We start from the raw sequence: 14,974 nt of genomic DNA, 5'->3' as shown, positions 1-14,974 counted from the left end.
GGCCGGGAATGTGCATGTTTTTGTTGGTTCTTTTGGATTCCCCTTTGCCTTTTGTATATTGTAGTGAAGTACATTACTCGTTAGACGGTCTGACTGAAATACTTGGACTCTCATTCTCTCTTCGGCTCTTTGTGAGATAGTTACTATACGATGGTTCTCCTTGCTAGCTACGTTTGGCGAGAGATAGGATGATACGCAGGTACGGTGTCTTGTTAAGGAAGACTCATGATCAACCCTGGAACCCTTGTCCGACTGGGAGAAAAGCCTTCCAGACGGTGGGCACGATATGGATATACTCGCCTGTTTGGGCAGTCAGAAGAGTCAAAGAGAAAACACAGGATTGAAGCTGTCAATCCACTAACTCGTATATAGTATGTCACATCACACCAAATGCCCCCCATTCGCAGACTACCTACCAGCTCCTCTGCATTCTATCTGGAATTGATGTACACGGGTATCAGGAAGATCCAAGAACCTCCAGTCCTCGGCATGCAGGGCGCGATCTAATGTACTAGAACGAAAAGACAAAAAAGGGGGACAAAGAGTATGTCAAAATCATATCAGAACAAGAACACAGCTTGCCAGAAAGATCCAAAAAAAAATGAAAATAAGAAGAAACTCGTGAGACAGCGTTAATGGGAATCAAGTGGAAACCAAGATCAGCCAAATGCTAATGACAAGAGCACGAATTGCACGACGTCAGGGGTGCATGGGAGACATCCGTCAAGCCTCAAGAGGAGCAGTGCAAGCGATGAGCAGCTCTCCGAGGGTGCGATGGGATCATCGACGGTCGAAGAACCAGCTGCTGCGCTTGCCAGTCGCCTCTTGCGATTGTACGCCCGCGACGTTCGCGTTCGCCGGCCCGTCCGATGTGCCACCGCCGCGAAGCGGCTTCGCGATGCGCGAGCCCCCGAAGCTAAAACTCGCATTGCCGTCCATGCTGGGCAAGCCCCGGGTGGAACCTTGCTTGGCGGCCTCCAGGCGCTCCTTGACGGCAGTAAGCTGAGCTTCGAATCTATGGGAGTGATTAGCATTCAACGAAACGTGATCAATAAGAGATGTGGAGGATCATACCTGTGGTTGGCCTGGGTCAGCTTCTCCTGGCTCTCTTGGAGCAGGGCCTCCAGGCTGGCAATACGCTCATTCCGTGCAATCAACTTCCGCTCAGCGATCGCTACCTCCTTCTTGAGACTACTGTTCTGCTCCACAAGCTGACGCTGAACATGAGTTAGTTGCTCTAGGTTGCGCTCCAAGAAAGCCATCTTCTTCTGCTGAGCGCGGTTGTTAGATGAGCGAAGGACGTTGTTGTACTGTTCCCGGGCATCATCCAAGGAGATTTCCAGCTCGACCACACGCTCGCAACGATTCTGCAGGTCACGCATGAGGGATTTCTTCATAGCATCGAACTCGGTAATTTGTTGCTGCAGAGTCTTGCTGGCAGCGCCGTTGGTTGACGTGCGGGACTGGGTGTCAACAAGGGATTGGCGCAGCTTGGTCAACTCCTCATCTTTGCGCGAAATATCCGAGCGAAGATCCTCGGCTGCAGCAGTTTCAGCCTCTTTCTTCGCCACGTAAGCCTTCTCCAGACGTTCGCGAATCTCCTCCACGTCGCCTTCGCCGAGGTTGCGGGCGAGAAGACCCTCGTAATCTTGCTGAAGCTCATCCAACTTCTTCTCCAGGTCTGCGCGGCGGCTGTCCTGCAGCTCACCAAAGTCGCTTCGGTCATTCACTGTCAGTTCAGCCTGACGAATGAAGCCCTGTGCCTCAAGTAGATTCGTGCGGAGCTCCATGATATCGTCTGGGGCAATTGTCTCGCCCTCGGCGCTGATCTGATGTAGGGTGTCAACGCGTTGGATAAGATCTTGTAGTTTGCGCTCATTGTCGGAGAATACATCGCCACCAAGGTCAAACCCGGCCATCATCTTAGCCATCTTTTCTGTTTTCTTCTTTTCCTTCTCGTCAAGGGCCGCAGTGGTTTCCTTGGCTCGCATGCGGACATCTAAAAGTTGCTGCTTTACCTCGTCAAGCTCGCCGGTCAGCTCAGAATTGGCCTCCCGGAGGCCGTCCATGGTAATAGCCGCTTCCTTACTCTCGTATGAGACCTTCTCGAGTTGCATGCGGAGCTCGTTCACCTCTGTACCCAGTCGCTCGTTATCCTTGCCCGTTCGTGCACCATTTTCCTTGATAGATCGGAGCTCATCTCGTGCCTCGCGGAGGCTGCGCTCCACATTGACAATGTGAGACTCTTTCTCTGAAATCTGATCCTGGAACTCGTTCTCGCGACGCAAGAATTCCTCGCGCTCATCTTTCTCCAGCACCAGGCTGGGAGTACTGGAACGGTCTCCGACTCTGGAATCCGGACGGGGTGTTTCTGAGCGAGCAGTTTCCTGAAGGCGAGAAGGAGTACCAGGCCGTGGGGCGCGTGCTTCGGCCTTCACAGCACTGACAATTTCATTGCCACGGGAAGGAGTCCATTGTTCCTTGGGTACGCTGTCACCACTACGCCAGAGAACCACTTCGCCCTCCAAGGCAGAAATGTAGCTTTCAAAATTCGTCATTTGACTCTGAGCTTTCCGCAGCAGTTGCTTCATTTCCGCCGGGCTGAGCTCTGCGTTCACCTTGGCCTTGTTCTTGATTGCCTTGGCGCGTACACCGAACCGTAGAGTCGAGATCGTTTCCGCATCGTTGTAGCTGCTGGGCGAACAGTTGATAATCAGAGTCGTCCGTGAATTACCTCCTAGGGACTCTTGTAAAATTCGAGTAAGTTTGGAGTCGCGGTAAGGAATGTGTGTCGATTTGCCGTCCGTCAATGCATTGATGACCATTCCGAGGGCACTCAAACTCTTGTTAATCTTCTTGGCCTCCTCCAGGGTTTGACCACTTGCGCCGGTCTTGCCAACCTTTTCACTACCTGCCAAATCAACCAAGAACAGTTGGCCGCTCTTGGCTGACCCGGTTTCAACATTTTTCTGGGTGACAGTGATAACGAAGATAGAGTGGGAGCGAGACGATTCCTGGTTCATGTTGGTTGCAGCCACTGCGCGTGCTGCTCCTCCGCGGCGCATGACTTCGTAGACTTCTTGAACGCTGGATACGTAAACCTCAAGCAATCCCTTCACATAAACTCCGCGGGACTTCTCCTCGTGCACTGGCAGATTATCGTTCTGCGGCACCAGAAGATCGCGAATTCGCTCCATGTAAATTTCCATATAACTGACCCGTACCGTGTACTCAATATTGCTCGGGCTGGTGAGAATACTAGCGAAAATCTGCTCAATCATTCGGGGAATGATACCCTTGCCCTCCTCGTCGTCGATATCGGAACCCATCATGGTGTATGACTTTCCGGCACCAGTTTGTCCATAGGCGAAAACAGTTCCGTTATATCCATTGAGAATATCGTCCACGGTAGGTCGGATCGAGAAGTCAAAGATATCATTTTGCGCAGTGTTCATGGGGAACACACGGTCGAAGGTGAAAGACCCGGTCCCTTCACGAGACTGAAACAATAATCAGTAAGGTCCTGTGGCTTATTCTATATCAACTCACATTGATGCTACAGGATTCTTCATTCTCAAAATCAACAATCGGCTGACCTCCGGAGGACAGCTCGACCTTGTTCTGCGGACGGAATCTGGCCACCACTGTGCATGTCTAGTCAGCCTCGCGCTCCAACCTAATACATCTCATTGCTGAGCTCAGTTGTGCATACCCTTGATGGTGTTTGACCCCGCAGCCCTGTCGAACCTTCCGTTAGCGACGTCGCATGCTCGAGTCGGAGGTTATACTCACGCCATGGTTGTAGAGTGCGATTCGGGTATAACCGATCGAGTGAATAGAGAAGGTCCAGGAAGGGATATGTGGGCCGCGAAACTCGCCGGAGGCGTTTGGAAGAGGGTTTGTAATGTCTGTTGCGGTGTAGTGACGCGGAGGGGTTGACGGTCAGGGGGTCCACGCGCACCAGGCGTGGAGCAAAACGCTAGAGACTAAGCAAAAACGAAGGATTAAAAACAGCAGCCAAGCTGCCAGAAGGAGAGCGAAGACACCAAAAGTACAGCTGGGACTTGCGGTGGAGGAGAAAGCAGATCGTGGGATTTGTTGACAGTCGCCCGTTCGGGATTTCTTGGCCGACCGCCCCGGACTCGGGATGCATAAGCTTAATCTGTAGACATGCAACACCCTGGCAAGCATGCATGAGTCTAGTCTGTCTGGAAGAGGTGGAGGAAATGTATGCTAATGCACTAATGCAACTATGAAACTATACGCGCGACCCATGGGCCTCAAGCCCGGGAGATTGAACTATGAGAACATGAAGTGAAAAAAAAGAGTAAAGGAGACCAAGCGCCAAACCCCACGCTGTGCAGATCAAACGGTTAAGCCGTTGTGATATATCCCTGGATATCAACCGGCCTTGTGGTTTTTCAATCATCCCAGCTCTTCTCAACAGTCTCCCGCACGCGCTTTGTGTATTCTTTACGGTTGTCTTTGTACAGGTTCGAGGCCTCGACATTGGCAGGAGATGAGGTGTTGGGGTCATTCAAAAGACTAAGTGCATTGATTAGCACCGGTGCATTATTGGAGTGAATGGCCAAGCTTACCTTTGGATACTAGTCAGGATGGCAGCAACGTCATAGGTTGGACTCCAGCGGTTCTGCAAAATGTCCAGACATAGCTCACCAGTTCCATACACATTAGGATGGAACATCTGACTGATGAACTTGACACCAGGAGGCTTGTTGGGATACTGTTCCTCGAAGTTCATGACCAAGCGGAATGTGCCATCTTCGAAGGGGGTGTCGGCGGGGCCAATGATGACGGCATTCCTAATCATGTATCAGATAATGAGTCTTGGGGTGGAGGAGAGGTTGGCCTACCATGTCATCACATTATCGGCCACAGGGGAGGCAGAGACACCAGCTGGGGGATCGGTTTGCATGCGCTGTAGTAACAAAATTGTCAGAGGCGAGTCATAACTTTAGGGGCATCAAATGGGCATGATGCAAAGGAAGCGGTATAAAACGCAAACACGTTGAACAAAATCTCTTCTTGTTTAACATAGACGTATCATTCAAGTCAAAGCTTGAAGGCGAAGTGATTGTCACGCGTACCTTGAAGTCCCGCATGAGACGGCGGCGGGCGGATGTGGACATGATGAATTGGCCGTAAGATGTGAAGGTGGTAGAACAATGGAAAGAAAGGCCAGACCTCTGTACAGTGATGTCAGTACAGACTCAGGAAGGTCGAGGTAGGTGAAGAAAAATGAAGGTCTTCGAGTTGATACCGATATGCGATGGAGGGGAAGACCCGGAATAGATATCCTAATGGAGAAACCACCGCCGTTGGGACTAGCGTCCATTGCAGTCAGGTGATCTCAGATCACCTGGTTATGTCATAGTTGCTTATGTCATAGCGGGCCAAAACAGCCTCGGTCCAGGCGGAGAAGCGGTTACTGGCGGTTGCGCGGCGGCATTCCGTATACTTCATGTGCTCTGGGCCTTGCTGCTCTCCTCTTCCTCTCTTCACAATTATATCTTTTCCCTTATCTTCTGTACAAATTTCTTCCACAGATATTTCACAATGATTTCTCCGAGCTTGTCTGCTCGTGTTCCAAAGGCGTTCCCCGCATTTCGTACCCAGAGACACTTCAGCTCCACACGTTTGGCATGCAAGGAGATCCAGGAGGCCTACATCTTGAGTGCATCTCGAACGCCAACAGCCAAGGTGAGCCACCTCTGAAATGGCTTCAAAAGGCAACAAACTTATATTATTGACTTAGTTCAATGGGTCATACGCTTCAGTGTCGGCACCTGAGCTCGGCGCTGTTGCCATTAAATCTGCGCTCAGCAAATCAAAGGTCCCAGTCGAGAAGATCACAGATGTTTATATGGGCAATGTGTTGCAAGGCTCCGTAGGTCAGGCACCTGCACGCCAGGCGTCCATCTTCGCCGGGCTGCCTTCCACGGTCGAAGCTGTCACGATAAATAAAGTGTGTGCTTCTGGCTTGAAGGCAGTAGTACTTGCTGCACAAAACATTCAACTGGGCCTAGCAGAGGCACAGGTGGCTGGCGGGATGGAGAATATGACCCGTGTCCCATACTACATGCCTCGTTCTAGTCAATTACCACCCTTCGGCGAAATTAAGCTGGAGGACGGCTTGATCAAGGACGGACTGTGGGATGTCTACAACAAGTTCCACATGGGTATCTGTGCGGAGCAGACTGCTAAGAAATATGAAATCTCTCGGGAAGATCAAGACCAATATGCTATCCAGTCTTACGAGCGAGCTCAGCAGGCATGGAAGGACAACAAATTCGCCGATGAGATTGCCGCAGTTACAGTCAAGGGCAAAAAGGGCGACACGGTCATTGAGCGGGATGAAGGCTTTGAGAATTTGCGTGCGGACAAGCTAAAGACACTGAAGCCCGCTTTCCTGCGGGATGGTACTGGCACCGTGACCGCCGGTAACGCATCGACTATGAATGACGGAGCATCGGCTCTGATTCTCGGTAATAAGGAGCTTGCTCGTGCATACGGGACCGGTGGGCGTGCCTTGGCTCGCATTGTGTCCTCAGCCGATGCCGCCATCGACCCGGTAGACTTCCCCGTTGCCCCAGCCAAAGCAGTTCCAATTGCATTGGAGCGTGCCGGTATCACCAAGGATCAGGTTGCGGTCTGGGAATTCAACGAAGCTTTTGCAGCCGTTATCAAGGCGAACGAGAAGGTAAGTTGTCAAAGATTACCTCATCTAGCAAGATGTATATCTAACCCAGTTTGTATAGATCCTCGGCTTGGAGAATGCCAATGTCAACATGCTTGGAGGTGCTATCTCCCTCGGCCACGCTCTCGGTAGCTCAGGCTCACGTATACTTGTCACCTTGCTCCACCAATTGCAGCCTGGCGAGTACGGTGTGGCTGCCATCTGTAACGGCGGCGGTGCTGCAACTGCGATGGTTGTACAGAAATTGGATCGGGTGGATTGATTTTTTCAAAGACGCTGTCATGTCATCGACAGCTTGATGATACCCTGACATGAAGATTCCCAGGTTGGATATGGGTAATAATGTTGCGTTTCCGATCATAATATCACAAGACCCGCAATAACGTAGAGCTATGTAGCCATATAGAGACCTCAAGCTCATTGTCTATTGAATGTAAATCCAGTCAATATCAACTGTAACACAAATGACCTCGACACCTGATTTATCAGGACGCAACACCCGCAGAATGCTGTCCGTCGAACCACAACAACTCAAACTCCTTCGATCTCTTCCACCCTGTTATTTTAAGAACATGCCAATCATAAGAATCCAGCGGCTTTGAAAATATGCTGGGTTCTGTTGAACTCTCAGTGTTCCCCTCATGTACTGACGCCATCTCGTGGTCCTCAGACGGCGAGCTTGCAGTTGCTGCCGGTGATTACTTTCAGATCCTGGTATATTCCTAGGTGCCAGTATTGCTTTTGAATCGATGGCTGATACTTGTTTACAGACACCAAAAAGGGGCAAATCTGAAGAACCAACGCCAAATGCGACACGGGATTGGCACATAATCCGTGTCAAGGCCAATCAATTCACGCACTCTGAATGGCCTACTTTCCTAGCCCAAGATCGGGATGCCTTCTCAATCGCCGCAGAACAATCGAATAGCACAGTAATTGGGCTAGCTTGGTCACCACCTGGGGTAGCCAAATTCCGACGCAGTGTGGTAGCCGTCTTAACCTCCAATCTTCTTCTATCCCTTTGGGAGGCTGTCGGTCCACAAAAGCAATGGACCCGAATCGCTATCATCAACCACGCATTACAGTCCTATTTCGAAGATTCCAAGCAATCGGAGAGCCTCGCGTTTCGGAAAGGTAGCATTCGGTCGTTCACTTGGTGTGAGCCTCTAAAGGCTTCAACTTTTCCCGCCGGCTCTTCGTTTCTGCCCGCCTACGAAAGTCGTTGGGGAATTCCTCTGCTGACTGTGGTCAATGACCTCAATGAAGTCATTCTGATAAGACCACGTAGATCAGAACTATCAGAAGATTCACTCTACTCTCATCAATTGCATGTTCTGGCAGTTTACCCGCTCGCCTGCGAAGGACTGAACAATCCTCACCTCTGCTCAGGATCGATTCTTGAAAAAACCTTCAAAGAGAAACAACGAGTCAGCTCGATTTCCTGCGGCCCGTGGCTAAAATCACCGCCGGCGAGCCGAACAAAATCCGGCTCTGCTGTTGCTATGCTGGCTCTTGTGATCGGAACGCAGCTTCGACTTTTAAATATGCAAATCACGATTGGAGACTCAAACCTGGATGCCGTGGAGCCATATTCCTTGCCAATCGCATTAAAGGAACATCCATGGAGCCTCTCAAACGAAAAATTGACATATCGCAACATCATTGGTCCATTGCAATGGCTTTATGATGTATGTTTCGAGTCTTCCACACTATCCCTTCTGTTACTTACATATTCATTAGCAAGCATTTACCGAACTTACTCTTGTGGTGGGCATCACGGCAGGTTTTATCACAATTTCTGTACCCCTCAACACTTACAATGACCACGACCCCAACTTTGATGCTCTCGCAGTTTGTGAGTGGCCGATCTACAATCCAGAAACAGAGCAAAATATGGGAGGCGATGAAAGGCACTGGGAGCCTATATCTGGTACAGATTCCAATTTCTTTTCGCTATGGTTTGGAATTGACGTATTTTAGCAATGACCACTTGTATAGACGAACAAGATCGTTCATGCACTCTTGCCTTGGGTACCCTAGGTGGACTTGGCCTGGTCACAAAATTGCGCCAACTTCAAAATGGAGATCCCCTGCAACAAGCACGGTGGAAACAAATCGTCGATGACCGCCAAGAGCAATTTGATCTGGACCACGACCTAGGTGGAAACTCGGTGTCCAGGATTTGGGGTCTGTCATCTTATCGCAATGTAACAGCGGTTTTCTTCACCAGACACCCGACAGATATGCTTGAGTACCGAGTCGCGTCTGACGACAAATCTATAATCGTCTTCTCGTCAGAGGTGGAATCCGACTTGAATCCCTCATTCTTTATGCCGCGAATCTCCAACGGCCAAAGTTCAGTCCATATTCAGCGAGAATCGGCACTGAATTTCGTGTTGCCTGGTGATGGTGACATCGAACCTGATGAGGAGAGCCAGCGACTGATTTATGTCGCTATCTGCTGTGCTATTACGAGTGGTAAAACCAAGTCGCTACTGACTCACGCTCGGAAGTCTCTGGAGCGTCTGGCAGTTGTCACAGGTGCAGACCTCAGTGATGAGATGCACAAATACAACGACGAATCCACTGCAATTGCTCCAAGGTCACAAGATCAGCTCGATGGTCCAGGTGGTCATATTTTCGAGCAGTGTGACATCTGTGACGCTGGGATCGGGTGGCATTCAGCTCAGGAGGCAAAGTGTGCGAATGGTCATTTATTCAGTAAGTCACCGGTGTAAGGTGGATGTATCGGGCCAAATTTTTTAACTTTCTCTTTTGTCTAGCTCGATGCGGATTGTCATTTCTGACGATTCAGGAACCGGGGATATCCAAGTTTTGCTCTGTGTGTCAAACCGAATACATTGATGAAGACTCCTTAGCTTTAGCCCGTGGTGGTAAGCTGAGCCGAACTTTCAGCGAAGTGTTCGAGACTTTTGATACCTGCCTTTACTGTGGGGGCAAATTCCAGCCAACTTTATAGAATGGTTTGCATGTGCAGGTATCGATATGCTTGGATTGCATTATGAAGGGCTATGTTAAGCAAAGAAGAGGGGCCGCAATGGGATCCCATTCATCGTCCCAGCAACGAGAGCTTTCTTTCTGTGCGCCATGACGGAGGGTTTCCAATCTGCCGTTGTTTCCGAACAATTCGACCAAATGGTCCGCCAACTCCTCAGAGCTGCCAAAGCCAAGCCCATTGACACCCTCGGTCACCAATTCAGGCCAGGCCTCGAAACGATCCCATCCGACTACTGGAAGACCTGCGCCAAACATATCTACCACCTTCATTGGAAGATCAACTCCACTGCTGCTGGTGTGTAAACTGACCCCCAAAGACGCGGACGCTAGCAACTTTGCATAGTCCGGCACACTCAGCCACGCAGTTCGAATGGTGACCTTTTGAAGTTTACCGGATTTCTCAAGTACCGCAATTTGCCTCAGATACATTTCTTTCTGCGGACCTTTTCCTGTAATGATGACCAAGACTTCGGGAAGATGAGGTTGTGTCGTAGTGGCCAGTTCAGAGTACCGTAGAAGGGCGTCTATAAAGACCGAGAAATCTTCATCCACAGTCCACGAAGTAGAGCTGACAAGGACACGCAGGGTTCCTGTTTTTAAAGAGGCGCGAACTTCCTTGGTTTCCGGTAAAGTTTCAAGGAACTCAGTTCGGGCATTGGGGTCAATAATGGGACTGAAGTGGCTGGCAGGGCGGTCATGCAAGGACAAAATAGGCTTTTGTATTTCAAACTCTTTTTTGAGGAAAGACTTCATAGCATCTGTCACGCACAGATGGGCCGATGCGGATTTGCAGAATACTTTCTCGTACCAGGTTGACAGTCTTACCAACATATGATTTTGACCAAGTTTTAGAGCGAGGATCGAGTAACCAAAATTGTGCCAGTCAATGACCAATTTTGTTTGGCGCAAGAAGCAAGTGATGGAGGCAATTGCTAGTGTAGGAATGGAGGGTGGATTCTATAGAACCACTATTTAGCCCGCCATTCTCCCCTACGGGATACCCGAGAAACGTACCTGAACCAGTAGCCACTTGGCTGGTTTTGTGGTGTATGCAAGACATTGCCATAGGCAAATTATTTGGAAAATAACTTTCAATGGCCCGTAGATCGTAAACAGAAGTTTGTTGCTTGTTTGTAATATTGGGGGATGCGGGCGAAGAGGTACAATCGTAATGTTGGGATTGGAGGTGATATCAGGATGGAGATCAGATTCTAAACAGTAATCGGCAGTCAGCAAGCTTGTTCTTGACCATGAAACTCGTGTAGAGTGCAAAGCGTTGAATCTACCTGTATATCCAATGATCACCACTTTCCCACCATGTTTGGCAATACTCAATGCATGATACTGCATACGTGGACTGCGACCTATATCCCCCAGCACAAGTATCTGAATAGTCGGCTTTATGGTTCCATTGGCGCCTGGAGAGGCTAGTTGCGGTGGTTCATATTGCGAAGGAAGCAAAAGGATCAATACCGTGAGCACACTGGAAAGACAGAATGCTATGGTAATTAATGACTCAATCATGGCGCCCATGAGGTTCAAAGCGCCTCCCTCATGATATCAAGGAGTGGCATAGTCAAGCCAAGTGGCCCCCGTGAAATGAAGTCGCAACACACTAGATAAGATAAGGATCACGTGCAGCGCAGTCGGTCTTCAAGGTTCCCATTGCCAACTTGAACTTGTTGACTCGTTAGACACTTGTTTCCGAGGGCGCTTGACGCCATATTTTTATATTTGCATGCCCCTGTCTAGGCGATGCCGAGTCTGACTTGATCTGCGAGGATCCGCACTCCTCCCCAATAGCTTGGCAGAGTACCCTATCTCCTATCTGGCTCCAACTTCCTATTCAGCGCGCATTGCCAACATCAGACATGTCGACCGGGGGACCATCCCTGAGCGTGGATCTCACTCCACCTGTCAATGAACACAACCATGGCCATACTCGTCGCGGCCACTCTCGTTCCAATCGCTCGGCGCAACGTCCTCCTTCGATCCCACAGTCGGTCAACAGCTTCCCCCAACCTGACATCAATGGAGTGAATGCAAGCTACTCATACGGTCATACGCATCAGTCTTCGGACAGTCACACACACCCATATTTGAGCGTTCAACATGATCAACATGATCGCTCACATACACATCAAGATCATGGCCATCATCACGATCATGATCATCAAGACCATGACCACGACCATGACCACTCTGGTCATCACAGCCATGCCCATAGTTCTTCTTTAGCTCATATTAGTGCGCCGCACAGTCACGATTCAAAAAGCGCCCATGGATTCATGCCCATGGATACAACCCTTAAGGCGGATTCTAACCCCGATCAAATGTACGTGATGTGGATGTTGCTCAAAGATCAATGGCTAACTTTCTCGATAGTTATGAGATATTGACTGGCGCTCTGATTGTGTTGCCCTGGATTGTGTTATCTTGGTATAATAGGAAGAGTGCGCAAGCCCCTGGGTCGATTCCTACAGATACCGCGAAAGTGACCATTCCCATTGCATCTGTGGGACAGGTCGGACAAAAAACTTGCATTCTAACTGCACTCGTACTTGTTTTGTTCGGCTGTGGTCAAATCCTTCGCCTCCATCTCCGGAAAACTAGATCACTGGAGGTATCTTCTATCAAATTCCCGGCTGTGAATGCGAAGACTGTTCAAACTTCCCTTGCACAGACTCTCTCTGTGGCACTGCCGATATTTGCAGCGCTGAAAATTGGTGGCTTCTTGGTGGCTTTTGCTCTACTCCTTGCGACTGCATCAGGGTTACCGACTGTCATCACTCGGTCTCAGGAACGATATAGTAAAAAAAAAATGTCCCTCGCCCTCTTTACACTGGTCACTGTGTCGAGTTTCTTGGGGCTGAACTATCCGTGGGACCCGTCTCCTTTCCTTGGATATGTGGCTCTCTTGGCATCTATTCTCATATTGGCTCCCCCATTCCCTTCCCTGCGTCAAGATGGTCCTATACCTGAGCCAGGTCTTGCTGCATTGCAAGGGAAACCTTCCGATATGACCCATTCTTCCGTCGTGGTTACAACTGACGCCCCATTGGCTGTCATATCTGGATCATGCCTTGGTCTGTTCACTCTGGTTTTCACTCGAGGAATCAGCTTCGACACGTTAGATGCAGTTTATATTTTCGTCTCTGCGGGTCTGTTCGCAGTTTCTCTCATGGCGTCTATGTCTAAAGGCCTTCGATCTTCTAGCAAGACCGGGCTCGCCATCTGCGCTGGAGCTGCAGCCCTTCTCTGCTCCCCTCACATGCAGGATGATCTTATTGTACTATATGCCGCGCGTGGAATCTTAGCGACAGCATCGGTTCTGGCTTCACGAATGGATGATAGTCATCTGCATTCTGATTCCCACGCACACAATCACACAAGCCATGGTCATAGTCATTCGCACGCAACTGTTGAAGCGTCACGTGTGTCGAAGTGGCTCCTCCATAAAAGCGAACCATATCCTTTGCTACATAGCATTCTGAAAGAGAAGGACTCTCGTAGTATATTCTACTTTATGTGGTGAGTGAGAACATTGGAGCTTCAAGTGCCACTTTCACGACTTTGCTAACATTATTATAGTTTGAACTTTACTTTTATGCTTGTCCAATTATCTTATGGTTTCCTGACTGGATCGTTGGGCTTGCTCAGTGACAGTATTCACATGTTCTTTGATTGTCTCGCGCTCGTGGTTGGATTATGCGCTGCTGTCATGAGCAAATGGCCCCCAAACGCTCGTTTCCCTTACGGTTATGGGAAAGTCGACACTTTGTCTGGATTTGCCAACGGCATATTTCTCATGTGAGTAACGCTAGATGAGGCTCAAAAGTCAACTCTAACAAGATCTAGGATTATAAGCGTTGAGATAATTTACGAAGCGGTGGAGCGGCTGTCATCGGGAAGTGAGATGCAACGTATTGGGGAGCTATTGGTCGTTAGTATTGCCGGTTTGGCTGTCAATCTCGTCGGTATCTTCAGCTTTGAACATGGTCACCATCACGGCCACGATCACGGGCATGACCATTCTCATGGCAATGAGAACATGCACGGCATCTTCTTGCATATTTTGGCTGATACGCTTGGCTCGGTGGCTGTTGTGATATCGACCATTCTTGTGCACTATTCTGGCTGGTCAGGCTACGATCCCTTGGCGTCATGCTTTATTGCCATATTGATCTTCGCCTCGGCAATTCCCCTGGTCACGAGCACCGCCAAATCCTTGCTGCTCACCCTACCTGCCGATACTGAATATAATGTCCGTGAAACCTTAGCCGGTGTCAGCACCTTGAGGGGCGTCGTCAGTTATACAGTACCCAAGTTCTGGCTCGATGATACCGGAACGAAGTCAGAGCACAGCCATTCGCATGACCATTCCAGCCATGGCGATTGTGGAAGTCAACACGATCATGGTCATAGCCACCATGGCCATGGCCATGACCACGACCATACCCACGACCATGCCCACGACCATGCCCATACGCATAGCCATTCTCATGAACACGACCACGACCACGATCACGATCACGCGAAGAAGCCACAGAATATCTTCGGTGTCATTCATGTTATCGCGTCTCGGGGCGCAGATTTGGAAGATGTGCGCCAACGGACGGTTGACTATCTCCGCGAGAAACACATGGATATTTTGGTCCAAGTTGAGCGCGATGGAGATGCACACTGTTGGTGTGGTGGTGGAGGCAAGGGCTTGTAATTGGCTACAGCCAATATTTGTCCCACCAACAACCAACTCACCTCGAAGGGCAGTCAAGATACGCGGCATTTCCCGCTCTCGGTCACCAGGTCGAGGTCTATATCTCTTTTGTACAGACAGGATTGGATACCCCAGTTCGCCCAGTGGATTTATCAATCAGCAGCACATAGTCTTCACAGTCAATGACATCGCATTCATTCCAGCGCCCAACCCAACTCTCTTGCATCACATGTAGACCTGTTCAATAACTTATCTATACTCATTTCCTGATGTCTTGTACGACCCGTTTATGGGTTACTGGCGGCCCTGGCAGGAATCTCGCGCTCTCCTACTGGGGAGCTATACAAGCACAATGGTTTCTGCTTGTGTCCATCTCAATCCAGATCTATATAACGTGCTACACGATCATCGGTTGAGTCGTACGGCTCTACTGGACCTCGGCTGCATATGGTTCGATGCCACATTGGGTTTGCTTCTATTCAAACAGAAAATAGCTCAATGTTACTAGCAGTTGCGAAGTT

The 14,974-nt window shown here is 49.7% G+C and overlaps 6 protein-coding genes across 6 annotated transcripts; 3 read left to right on the top strand and 3 right to left on the bottom strand.

Annotated features, from left to right (window-relative positions):
* Positions 1–780: 780 nt before the first annotated feature.
* Positions 781–3,797, bottom strand: N7511_007026 (putative kinesin family protein (KinA); the record flags this gene model as incomplete). The annotated part of the gene is made up of 5 exons (XM_057129403.1): positions 781–1,015; positions 1,075–3,500; positions 3,550–3,644; positions 3,713–3,738; positions 3,793–3,797. 5 exons carry the CDS (start codon positions 3,795–3,797, stop codon positions 781–783), a joined length of 2,787 nt encoding a protein of 928 aa, XP_056983959.1.
* Positions 3,798–4,421: 624 nt separating this feature from the next.
* ubc2 (E2 ubiquitin-conjugating protein RAD6) lies at positions 4,422–5,150 on the bottom strand (the record flags this gene model as incomplete). Its single annotated transcript, XM_057129402.1, has 4 exons — positions 4,422–4,545; positions 4,599–4,823; positions 4,875–4,939; positions 5,109–5,150. The coding sequence occupies 4 exons, from the start codon at positions 5,148–5,150 to the stop codon at positions 4,422–4,424; spliced, it is 456 nt and encodes a 151-aa protein (XP_056983958.1).
* Positions 5,151–5,577: 427 nt separating this feature from the next.
* N7511_007024 (thiolase family protein) lies at positions 5,578–6,980 on the top strand (the record flags this gene model as incomplete). Its single annotated transcript, XM_057129401.1, has 3 exons — positions 5,578–5,721; positions 5,777–6,721; positions 6,780–6,980. The coding sequence occupies 3 exons, from the start codon at positions 5,578–5,580 to the stop codon at positions 6,978–6,980; spliced, it is 1,290 nt and encodes a 429-aa protein (XP_056983957.1).
* Positions 6,981–7,324: 344 nt separating this feature from the next.
* On the top strand, positions 7,325–9,698 carry N7511_007023 (uncharacterized protein; the record flags this gene model as incomplete). Its single annotated transcript, XM_057129400.1, has 5 exons — positions 7,325–7,432; positions 7,489–8,406; positions 8,459–8,648; positions 8,717–9,439; positions 9,502–9,698. The coding sequence occupies 5 exons, from the start codon at positions 7,325–7,327 to the stop codon at positions 9,696–9,698; spliced, it is 2,136 nt and encodes a 711-aa protein (XP_056983956.1).
* Positions 9,699–9,748: 50 nt separating this feature from the next.
* Positions 9,749–10,796, bottom strand: N7511_007022 (chitobiosyldiphosphodolichol beta-1,4 mannosyltransferase; the record flags this gene model as incomplete). Its single annotated transcript, XM_057129399.1, has 2 exons — positions 9,749–10,668; positions 10,751–10,796. 2 exons carry the CDS (start codon positions 10,794–10,796, stop codon positions 9,749–9,751), a joined length of 966 nt encoding a protein of 321 aa, XP_056983955.1.
* Positions 10,797–11,607: 811 nt separating this feature from the next.
* Positions 11,608–14,453, top strand: N7511_007021 (metal cation transporter MSC2; the record flags this gene model as incomplete). Its single annotated transcript, XM_057129398.1, has 4 exons — positions 11,608–12,071; positions 12,122–13,267; positions 13,328–13,546; positions 13,595–14,453. The coding sequence occupies 4 exons, from the start codon at positions 11,608–11,610 to the stop codon at positions 14,451–14,453; spliced, it is 2,688 nt and encodes an 895-aa protein (XP_056983954.1).
* Positions 14,454–14,974: the final 521 nt, after the last annotated feature.

This window comes from Penicillium nucicola (genome assembly GCF_028828085.1).
Source record: "Penicillium nucicola strain IBT 29836 chromosome Unknown utg000006l, whole genome shotgun sequence".
Classification (NCBI taxonomy): Eukaryota; Fungi; Ascomycota; class Eurotiomycetes; order Eurotiales; family Aspergillaceae; genus Penicillium; species Penicillium nucicola.
This window is presented reverse-complemented; position numbering and strand designations above follow the sequence as displayed.